Source organism: Eptatretus burgeri, chromosome 16 (assembly GCF_056783735.1).
Source record: "Eptatretus burgeri isolate ZD-2024b chromosome 16, Ebu_testis_v1, whole genome shotgun sequence".
Taxonomy (NCBI): Eukaryota; Metazoa; Chordata; class Myxini; order Myxiniformes; family Myxinidae; genus Eptatretus; species Eptatretus burgeri.
Window position 1 is genome coordinate 46,776,868 of NC_140976.1, and position 12,500 is coordinate 46,789,367.

General features: G+C 40.5%; 1 protein-coding gene across 5 annotated transcripts in view; it reads right to left on the reverse strand.

Moving 5' to 3' along the window:
• The window catches only part of LOC147011022 (neuropilin-2-like), a 300,172-nt gene that overhangs the window by 164,292 nt on the left and 123,380 nt on the right, over positions 1-12,500 (reverse strand). For all 5 annotated transcript variants that reach the window (XM_085859784.1, XM_085859785.1, XM_085859787.1 and 2 more), the window contains exon 2: positions 5,286-5,463. In XM_085859784.1, coding sequence (XP_085715910.1) covers positions 5,286-5,463 — 178 coding nt within the window. The remainder of the gene's footprint in view (positions 1-5,285; positions 5,464-12,500) is intronic.

Consider the following 12,500-nt stretch of genomic DNA (forward strand, 5'->3'; position numbering starts at 1 on the left):
GATATCTCAAAAAGTTGTGCATTGATCAGGATGAAATTTTGTGGACAGGTTCAATGTGTGGCAAGGACGAACTGGTTAGATTTTGGTGAAGGTCGGAATCCAAATCCGGATATGATAATTTTAAAAGTGATTCTTCACCATTGAGATATAAGGCTAAAGTACTATATAGCACGATATCTCAAAAAGTTGTGGACAGATTCAGACGAATCTGAAACTTGGTGTATGGTAAGAATGAATTGATTCGATTTGAAGGAATTGATTCGTGAATATCCAAATCCGGATCTGGATACGAGAATTATTTTTAAAGTGATTCTTCACCAGAGAGAGGGCCAAAACGATATATAGCACGATAGCTCAAAATTGTAATGGACCCAATATGTTCTCGTGGATCAGGCATTATGTGGCAGAGGTATGCGCTCTAGTTTTACCGTCATCTAGTTGGCAGAGGTACCGAGTGCCCTTCTAGTTTTTAATATATTCCCATGACTATCTTTATAATTTCTTCAAGCTGCAAGCTGCCTTCTGAAAACCCATTCAACAACTGCAATCGGTGCATGATCAACATGCTTTCTCTAGATAAATGAAGACAAACACAGTTAACTTTTGTTTGCCAAATACTTCCCTTCGGTGTTAATGGTAAGAAAAGGAAAAAAAAATGTTGGGAATATGTAAAGGAGGTAAAAAGAGTTGTAAAATTCTGCCATTTTTTGTGACTATAATTTAAAAAAGCACCTTTTCACTTCAACACAGACAGGTGCAAGTAGATTCATTGACAAAATTTTCATCACACATTCCAATATTGTGCCTATGGAGAAACAAGGTGGATAAGCTCTGAGTTCACCATAATTTGGTGCTGCAGGCTAATGCTACAGATATAGCCTATGATGATAACTCCATAAAGAGCCGTCCCCATGAGATTTTAGGTGAAATACAAGGAAAAATACATTGTCTAAATTGGATCATCAGTGGGCAAGTCAAAATCGATTGAAGCCACGGCAGCAAATGGAAGCCCAATTGCCTTTAATCGACCTGCATTATTGACCCATGCTGCGCCTTGACTCTTCTGTGGTTTTTAACCACTTGAGTGGACAAAACATCGCCCAGGAGATGTGGGATTTTGAATGTTAAAAAAAAAAAAAATCATGTGATGAAATGTGGTGATGGTGTACATCCAAAGAAGGAAAACAAAATATCGGATGTAAGTGGAAAAAAAACCCCACAATTCTTGCGGATCTGTAAAGTATGCACTTGCTGTGGAAGATTAAAGCATAATTTACGTTTATAAAGTTTATCACTCCATTTGAGATAGTGAAAGCTTATTTCAATAGGCCGCACAACAGTGTTTTTCTGTAGAGTGCAGATCAGCATTGTGGGTTATTCCACAATGATTGCAAATGGAGCTTTCTACCAACAGAAAGCACGAAGAGGAACAGTCAAGGAACAAAGCATCAGCATGGGACACAGCATTATCGTTATGCTATGTTCCTCTTCAGTCAACATCTCTTTCCAGCTCCGAATACTGGCAGCAGGTGCAAGTAAGCTCATGGGAATCTTTTTCAATATAATTACAAGGGAATAGAATTATGTGCTCTGCACATCTGTTGTATTATTTTTAGCAATAAAATAAAGTATCAATGATGCCTTTTATTAAGCTGACACATTCTGCATTCTCTACGTAATGCAAAAGCAAACACCTGATAGTATGGTCTAACTAAATATATAATAAATTTCTCAAAGGAGATATTTTCCACCGTTTGATTTGGATCTTCAACCCAGATATTTTCCTGATTTTCTTGAGAACAAAAGACACCATATGTATGTATTCATAGTGTTTTATCAAGAGCCTTTTTTTAAATGATCACACATTGTTTTGTCATCAATTATAATTACTATCGATATGTGTCTTCAATTTTATCTGGTTGTTTTTTCTCTTTTTTTTCTCAACAAGAAAGCATTTTGGTATTCAATCGATTTGGTTGTATTTTTTTTTTTTTTGAAAATGGATTTTCACTTCCAAACACCAATATTATTTTTTTTATTCATGTGCAAATACTAATTGTAATTGATAAATCACGAAATGTGATTGTCACAATTTTTTTACGAATAATTTTGTTGAGTCGTTTTTGTACATGAATGTATCACCATGGGAATTTTAGGACATGAATCAGTTCCATACACCTCTAGCATTAATGTTTTGTGCATTGTATAATGCTGGAGTACTTACAGTTTGCAATAATGTGAATTGCTTATTATTAACCCACGCATGCAAAGTGAAAAGCAGGGTTAAGCAATTGGTTCATATCCGTCCATCTGCCTATCTGTCTTATTAGTTTATGATCAAGGAACAACTTATTTAAATTTAATGTTATATTTTCTGAAGACGAATCGGAACATGAATAGCAAGACAAGTTTGTCGTTTTGCCATACATTGGCTCAGAATTTGTCCCGATCACACATGTGCAGAGAGGGGAGTGAGATAGTATTTTTACTTTGTCTGCCTGCCTGGAATTCAAACAAATTTGAAAATCATTCCAAACAGGAAACCCACTGTTTTTAATGATGTAATAAATGACATTAACAATAGGCACGAATAACTAATGTAACGTGCTACATAGGGTGGTGTAATGGACTGGTAAAACTGGCAATTCATTTATTTATATGCCTTAAGCCTCTTTAAGCCTTTATTTGTATTGATTTATACACTTGAACACTATGGAACACAAATTACTTTCAATAATACTTCCAAGAACCGCCAATTTTGCAGTACTTGGACAAGTTATATTGGGTGGTGTTTGTAATAGGAGCAGTCAAGCGCAGCCCCTGGGAAGTGGGCATGGCATGTGAGAGGGTGCAATATGGAGGTGAAGAAGAGGCCACCTATATAACTATGTACGATGCTGATTGGTGCTGCGTTCTCTGGTGATCAATAAAGCCTCCATCTCCTAAACTGTGACTCAATGTCATCTTATGACCGTGTATAAGGGTGGTGTATAAGACTGCTTCAGTCACACTAAAGTTCCAGATTTTTAAACAATCTTTAATATCATTATTTTATTAAAATTGAAGCATATACCTGAAGAATTAGTGGGGTATCATGTTCTATGAACTCTCCAGTTTAAAATTTTACAATGTTTGTTGAGGCTAGACACAAACTGTAAATATTGAGTGCAATAAAATGTGACAAGTTTTAATGCTATAATTTAGATCCTATAGCTTGAAGAAAGATCATGCATGTTCGAGTAAATAGTATCAGCTTCCCAGATATGGCACCATCTAGTGTTGACGAGGGCTGGTAGGATGGCTTTGAGGTTCACAAAAACTCGTCTCTAAGCTGTCTAGCATGGGTCTGAATCCCGGCTCACTATAAACTGCCATCCTAGTGTTTCACAGGCAGGGTGATTCATCAATCTGTGTGCCATCTCTCAAATGGATATTAAACTGGGCATCCTGTCTGCCAGCATTAGTGAGTGGACGTTAAAGATCCCAAGATGCCGTTAGCGAAGAGTAGGTGAGCTATCACTATTAACAAATCCACGCTATTCATGAACTATTCCATGAACTCATCAACGTTATGAAAGGTCCATGAACAAATCACAAATTCCTGCCCTAATCACTGCTGGGAAACAATGACAAACAAATTACGGCAAACCACCCAAAATAACCCTTGCCAAGAAACTGCGGAGGCAGCACTGATGCTCTGTAACAGAGTGTGGTACATCAGAATCAGAATCAGAAGTGTTGAGAAAATTATTGTGGCTTCCAGATAAAGCAACATCTGGCAATAATGAGTCATTTCTACGAGGGAGTGGGCAGGTAAGCTCTTGAAAAATTGTGGAGTGGCAACAGAAAAGATGATAAAGTTGGTGAGGTGAGGGGGAGAGAAAGCACACAGTGAAGAGAGGGATAATGTACAGTCACCTTTTGCTTTGTAATGCCACATTGGTATATATTGAGTAGTGCATTGTGATTTTTTGAGCCAGTCGACCGACCTCTGGTTGGACATCAATTGTACTGAAGTTTGGTTGGAAACGGTCATGATTTCAAAGAGCTTTACTGATAATAGTGCAGTAGTGGTCAAAGTCTTTTTATATAGGAAGTCCAATTTCAATTTTCAACAGAGAAAGAGGCTCATAGAAGAGCAGAATACCAGGGAACAAAAGGTCAAAAGACGTTAAGTGGGTTAAAAAGGAAAACATGTTGACCAAAGCAAACTGCAACAGTGAATCATCAATTGATAAGAACAGCTGATAGTAAATATTACTCCCTGAACAATATACACATTTATATAGTTTTGATAGTTTCGGGTTTAATCTGTGTGTCTGATGAAACTGGTCACCGGAAGTCCTGCAATTGCATGTGCTTTTGACAGGAAGTTATCCATGATTGTGGATTCCCCTTGTGGGTGGTTATTACAGTCTCTATTACCCATGAATGAGTGATCTCTCATTTGACCTGAAGTCTGATTAAGCAGAATCTTTCAACTTACACCAGAGTAACCATGAATGAGATTTCTTTGATTAGTGTGACAATTTTAAACACTGAAAGATAATTAAATGAATAAATTGAGGTAATTAGCACTTCGATAATCCCTCTTTGTAATATAGTGCACATAATGGAAATGTGCGGGTGTGCAACAATGATTTCAAGGCTGTATTGCAAATGACTCATCCTGTCACTACACGAGCAGTTTATGTCTAGCAGAAATCAACAGTACAGATTTAAAGTTCTACATTCAAAATAGTCAATCTTAATAAAAGTTTGGAATGCATTCACAGATATTCTGTATACAATATTTTCCCTTTGAAATCTTGCATTTTTTTTTTAATAAAAAAGGAAATCTTCATATATTTTATCATGCATGTGTACACACAACTCAATGATGGATTTTAAGGCAATTCGACAGAAGGTGGTCGAATGCAAAAGAGTAGTTTTTGAGATTGAACAGTAACGGGGTTTCGCATTAATAAAATGTCATAAATATTACAATGTTGCGAGTTCCTAAAGATTACGAGTACATACTGTTTGTTCAAGTCTGACGCTATAAACATTATGTTTTGGATATTATGAAAGTATAAATATTATCAACGAAATAACATTAACACGAAGAAGATATGCGTGCACGAATATACCACGATGAAGATAAAAGACTATTTGGGGGGGGCTCAAAATTTATGAGTTCATTTCTAGCAAAATTCCAGGTACATATATAGTAATAATTTGACAAAGTAATGACGACAAAATAAACAAATAGAAACGAGAATGAAAAACGTGAGGACTCAACTTACCGGCAATCTCCAGTTCCTTCCACATCAAAGTGTGGGTTGAAATTAATCACAAGTCGCATGTCTGAGAGTGGAGCTGTAATGAGCCACTCGCACTTCAGATGAGGTGGATAATCATCAGGATATTTAAACGAGGTAACATATCCTGGCTTGACTGCTGACAGGTTTCCACCACACTGCTCTGCAGAAGGCAACAGAAAGTTCAAATTTATTACTGCAAGAAAATACTTCACTTGTGCTATTTTCTTAGTTGCATGAGTTCTAATAGCTGGCTGAGTATGAAACATGAATTGATAGAGATAAGCAAATTACAAGAATGAAAAGATATATATATATATATATATATATATATATATATATATATATATATATATATATATATATATATATATATACATACATATACATACGAGGTGTGTTCAAAAAGTATCCAACCTTAATTTTTCGTGCGTAAACAAATGAAGCTAGGGAGGCGTGGTTTGGTGCACGTATGTAGGCGATCCTAATCCGTATGTGTGAATATTTTCCTGCCTGCAGAAGCTGTCAGTCGCCAACAGACCGCCGATGAGTGAGGAAGTGTAAGTGAGCACCGTCGGATTTACTTTTTGACAAAATGATGGAAAAACTTGAACAATGCAACTGCATCAAATTTTGTGTAAAGCTTGGCGATTCCCAAGTGGAAACGATCCGCAAGATTAAACAGGCCTTCGGGAAAGAAGCAATGGGCACCACACAGATAAAAGAGTGGTACAACCACTTCAAAGATGGTCGCACATCAGTGGAAAGTGAAGCACATTCTGGTAGGCCCTCAACATCCCGAAATGAGATCGTCATTGACCAAGTGAGGACCCTGCTGATGCAGGATCGTCGAATCACAATCAGAGAACTTGCAGACAAGGCGGGCATCAGCATTGGATCCGTTGATTCCATTGTGACTGAGGATTTGGGCTTAAGGAAAATCTCAGCGAAGTTCGTGACAAAGCTGCTAACGATCGAGCAGAAACAACTCCGTTTGGAGATCGCACAGGACATGCTGGAGACTGTGAACAGCGATCCCAACTTCTTCAACACAGTGATCACTGGCGATGAGACCACAGTGATCCGTCATTTTGTCAAAAACGAAAATCTGAAGGTGCTCACTTACACTTCCTCACTCATCAGCGGTCTGTCGGCGACTGACAGCTTCTGCAGGCAGGAAAATATTCACGCATAGGGATTAGGATCGCCTACATACGTGCACCAAACCACGCCTCCCTAGCTTCATTTGTTTACGCACGAAAAATTAAGGTTGGATACTTTTTGAACACACCTCGTATATATACTCGTGGGGTGTGCTGACACATTATGAAAGCATATGAACCGTGTCCCTCACCTGCATTTGATTTTTCATTTATTTACTCTTATTTTTTTTTCTCATTTATTTATATTTTCATTTACAGTTTCTTTCCAACGATTCTGTGAGTTTTCCTAGTATATCGGCATTGATGTCCATCGGCACACAAAATTGTCATGCTTCCCCATTGTCTCAGGTCGCTCATTTGCATTTTATTCATTCATATATATTTTCATTTGTGGATGTTTTTGACGATTCTGTGATGTTTTTTTCTGGTGTACTGGCTTTGATGTACGTTGGCACGCAAAATTTCAGCTTTCGACGTCACCCAGAAGGCAGCGATCTTTAATATGAGTCAGTCAGTGGTGAGAAAGATATATATATATATATATATATATATATATATATATATATATATATATTTACGGTATATAGATATACAGAGACATGCCAGAAGTAAATGCACACCGTGATTTTTAAGGAATTTATTTATTGAACATTTGATCCATTTTTATTCATACACAAGTATTTGGTAGACTTGCCATTTGCAGATTTTAACGCTTTTACTCTTTCAGGCATAGAAATAATGAATTCTGATATTTTATCTTGTGGGATTTCTGCCCATCCTTCATGCAAAAGGTTTAGGAATTCTGCCCATGATGTTGGTTTTCTGGACTTTTTCCGCACAGCTCGATCCAATATGGCCCAGAGGTGTTCAATGGGATTCATGTCAGGAGACTGACTTGGCCATGGAAATCGCTTGATCCCATTTCTGTTGTGCCATTCTTTGGTCTTTTTGCAGTGTGGCCTGGAGCTCCATCTTCCATAACAGAGTGTTGTTTTTGACCATCTGACCAGTGGAGAAGACAGGGAAATGTCCACCTCAAGGATAGAAATGTATATCGTGGTGTTGATGTTGCCAACACACACAAGCTCTGACCGACCAGCGCTCCAGATTGCTCCCCACACCATCACTGAAAAACCACCATGTTTGACAGTTTGCTGCAATCGGATCAAAGAGAACTCTTGACTGGGAAGTCTCCAGACCCATACGCCTCCACTCAGAAAATTGAGCAAATTGGGACTCACCTGAAAAAAATTACAGTTTGCCAAAACTCCAAGGGTCTGTTGGCCATCTCGTCAGCCCACTTCTTTCTCCTTTGAATGTTGGCTGGTCCAAGAAGAGGTTTTCCCCTAGCTGCTCTCCCATAGTAGCCGAGTTGATAATGGTACTGCACGGCAGTTCTTGAGGTAACTTGGACCTCCTCTGCAACATCTGCTGCCTTGCAACATGGGGTTTTCTTGACAGCTCGAAGACATCTTTCTGAGGGCACAGATCGACCAGAATAGGAAACTGTGGATTCCTTGCCTTCGCTGGTGAATTGCACAATTTTGCACAATGACCGTAGAAATCGGAACGTCAAGGTTCTGAGCTATCTGACGCTGGCTGACTCCACTTTCCGATTGGCCAACAATTCATCCTCTTTGAAAATCACAAAGGTCGTGTGCTCCCTGGGTTTGAGGCATAGTTAATTGTCACACACGACCCAGGAACTCGTTTCTGCAAATAAATAGTTGAATATTAGTATAAATCACTCAGTAAAACTTGCTTTATACAGATGAAATGAATAAATTTAAGGTGTCTATTTACTTCCGTCATGTCTCTGTATAAATTGAGGATGGGTTGAGGGAATGGAACAGAAGCCTGGATTGGTGTGTTGGCTTCTAGATTTGAGCCTGTGTCCATCATGGTTGTTGTCATGGGCCTGCAATGTTTGCGTAGGTGTCTGCGTTGGGCTTAAGTTGGGTAGAGGTCAACATGCCTGTTGATTGAGCAGTCATCAGACGATCAAATTTTCAAATGTAAACTGTTTTCATAACTACACATCCTCTACCCCATTGGTGGAATGACAGCCAATCAGGCACTCAGATATGTTCACACAGGACAATAATAATACAAACTGAATTTTGAAATGTCAAACAATTTCATAACTGCCTCTGAGGATGGAAGCTGGACAGCTCCTGAAAGGTCCAATAAAAGGTTGTTTTATTTTCCTTTTAATGCTCAATGTGCTTTCTCTCTCATTTAATATGATTCCTGAGCTGCACATTTTTCAGCATGTGTGTGTGTGTGTGTGTGTGTGTGTGTGTGTGTGTGTGTGTGTGTGTGTGTGTGTGTGTGTGTGTGTGTGTGTACATATACACATGCTCAAATACAGGGTGGCCATAAAATCTGGAAACATAGATAATATGTCATTCTGTTACAATTTGAAGATGCAAACCGTTTTCATGATGATAATTTCCTTGACGAAAGACGATAATTTCCCGAATTTGATTGGATGACGTGGCCCTGTGGAGTGGGCTGTACACTCGCCAGATCTAAACCCCCTTGATTACTTCATATGGGGTATGCTGAAGGTGCAGGTTTATTCAGTGAAAATCAGACACAAATCATCTTCGGCAACGCATCACGGTTGCATGTGCAGGGATTGATGGAAATGCTGCATTAATGCACCGCATTCATTGCAATTTTGCACAGCACATTGATCTGTGCCTTTCTCAAGAGGGACAACACATTGAACATGTCAAGTAATGTCATTGGACATATTATGTATTGTAATGTAATGTCTATAAACCATTTATAATGTATATTTACCTGTTTCGAGACTTTATGGCCACCTGTACAGTATATTGTTTTGGGTTTGCCGGCTGGGTCATGAGTGGCTTCTCGGACCCGTTTCCCAGTCTTTGACCCTGAAGCCAAAAGGCCACAGATAACGCGGTGGCATGACATGTTGCTAAGCAACCACGGACACCTGAGACAATTAATTTAGGTAGGGTCCTCACGTCCAATTCTCACATTATCTTCCCGGCAAATTACTCCCACCAGATAGGGAACTATGCTCTCGACGCCCCACTCCGATGAATCACAAACAGCCGAGCGGAACTGTGAGTGGGGCATCGGCTAGCCTATGACTGTAGTGAAACTGCAGGGCAAAACTCCCATCTACTCTTTACACATTAGTGTCTAACCAATAGGGAATGAGACAATCGGGCAGGTTGGAAACGAATGGTGATGTCAACAAATAAACATGTATTTACAAGCAATGCAATGTACCCAAAGAAAGTTTTACCCTTGTACATGCACACCCCTGAGGGTGTAGACAATCACTTAATCATGAAACGACTGTTACGTTTGTGGGAGGGTGTGGGGTTCGATATTACCATATATTACCAAAGAGTACATAGGAATGTATAGAATAGCAGGGTCCATGTACTGGTTGTAAGTCTGCCATAATTTGGAACATCTCCACAGGGGTTTAAGCCATTAGGAACATCGTGGGATTTTAACCTCCCACAGTGACAAGCTCAATGTTAGTTGAGCCATCAACACTACACCTGCAGGCTTACGTAGGTCCCAACGTGAAAAGGGGAGGGGGGGGCGAAATATGAGAGAGGGTGATGGTGTGATGCACCTGTGGGGAGAGATGCGGGTGTATGCTTCGTAATGCGATAGAGGAAATCGTGAATGCAAGTCAGTAACCCAGCTCTGAATGAGTCAAGGGTGCAACCGTTGATTGCTCTTGTGTGTTCCAAGCAAATGATTAGAAATAGGTAAAGCAAGAGAAAGATCATGCAAGTCAGTATGTATTTGCCGGCATATCCAGGGAAAGAGCTTCATGGCTCATCAGCACTCACTCTGCAGCTGGCTCAATCGCTCCCAACAGAGCCTGTCCACACAAAGGTTCATGTCCACCCGGATCGTTCCTCCAATATCCTGGCTCTTGCTGTTCCCTGGATGCACACGACACCGAATCCTGGGCTACCCAGACTTATAAAGCCCTCAACTGAGGCATGGCCTCAGAGCTGACCAGCATCCCAGCGCAGCTTGTTGTTCATGGCGCTGCCTTCTCATTTGAGCACTGCTGTTGTCAAGCAGCGCTAATTGGTCAAGCTCCCGGCTCGGCGTCGCCATCCACTGGCAAACCCACCCATATGTGGTCCTTGGTTTGGCTGCTCCGTCAGGCGCTGGACGTTACCCAGTGCTACCTGGTGATGTTCCGATGGTTTTGATTTGTATTGTGGCTTTGTCATGAAATGTGGGTAAAGTGTAATGTTGTGTGTTGCAAAGTGTGTGTGGATGCGCTGAAAAGAGGTGTGAGTTGAGATCAAGAGCGATATAAGAAGACAGTGGATCTGGAGAAGAGTTACAAAGGGAAATTGAACCTGCTCCACAAGCAATGCATTTCCCTGTCTAACGGTGATCTAATGGTGAGAGGTAATGAGGGGAGCCCCGCCAGTGCTGATGGGATGCATGCTGTTGGCGAGTGGGTGCGTGCTGTTGGCGAGTGGGTGCGTGCTGTTGGCGAGTGGGTGCGTGCTGTTGGCGAGTGGGTGCGTGCTGTTGGCGAGTGGGTGCGTGCTGTTGGCGAGTGGGTGCGTGCTGTTGGCGAGTGGGTGTACGCTGATTGCGAGGGGATGCATGCTGGTGGTGAGGGGAAGGGTTATGGGGCAACAGAGATATGAAGGTGGGCTGAAGGGGAAATATGTGGGGGGTGGGTGTGGAGCGGTTAATGTACAGTTCATTTTAGAATCCCGAGGTGATACAAAGGTTTACAAACATCGCAGACAGAGTAGATAAAAGGTCAGTTAAAAGCAGAAAGACAAACAGCACTGCAAGAACACTGCGGGGCATGGGATGCAGCCTGCTGGGAAGGTTACGCAAAGGGGAGAGGGGTGAAAGAAACGTAATAGGAGAGAGAAAACATAATAGATCAGCAACGAGTCACATCGAGGCTGCATGCAAGTTGTGGAGATGCAGAAGTGCCAATAAATTCAGAGAAAAAGTGCTGAGATCAGTATGATCAGAACAACAATTGCTGCCAATACCAATTTTTGCAATCTAATTTGGAAATATAATCTTTAGACATGAAACATACATCTTTCCGTGGAAATGGAACAATACCATCATTCAAAAGGCTCGTTTTTACACTCATAGTTACTGCGGATCATAAAACAAATGATGTTACAGAATTTAGAAACCAGCCTTTGAGACTTCACAGATCTTTTAAGGCTTTGACTTTCTTTTGTCAAACCAAAAGGCGCATTACTTTTACTTTGCGGGTACACCTTGTTTGACTCATCATGAAAGATGTCGGTGTGCAAAGACCGTTCAGGTTCAATGAATACAGGCAAAATCTTTCAATCGATAACACGCTTTGTAAAAACAATCAATGACTTTGCAAGTTTCACGATTACATTATATCAGAAGTTTTCCTCATTTTATCCATTTATTGAACACTCAAATTCCATGTAGCTAAAACAATAAGTATTTTTCCTCCCTTGCAGTGAGATAATCTGGCATCACCTGCCCCCTTTAAATTTCACAGTCCAATCACATGTTTGACTTGCATATTGCTCTGGCTGTCAGTGCCGGCAAGTTGGCCATATTCCAAATTCCTGCTCTAACCTACAGAGCACACTACATCAGCGGCATTGCCATGCCCCTGCGAGAACTGGTGTTAACCTGCAGCCATGTGCTGCATACGAACGACGACGATTGCTCCGGCTTTACTGCTTCTTGTAGTCGGCTCTTTTCTGCATCACAGTATATAACTTGTATTTTGTATGCTACCGCTGTTGCACTGCACCCAGCAATGGATTAGTGCTTGGTGTGGGTGGATTTCCAACGACTAACCCTAGTTGTGGCCCTAGGTTGATCATCCTCGTTGGAGAGTGAGGGTTTAGCGTCACTTGAGAACCACGGAGATGAAGGGATGCGATAGTGCAGTTTACACAATTATGTAATACTTGCGTGTACTATTTAATTTGAAGGCTTTAAAATGCTTTTTAATATTAAAACTTTCTATCATTTAATTTTTTTT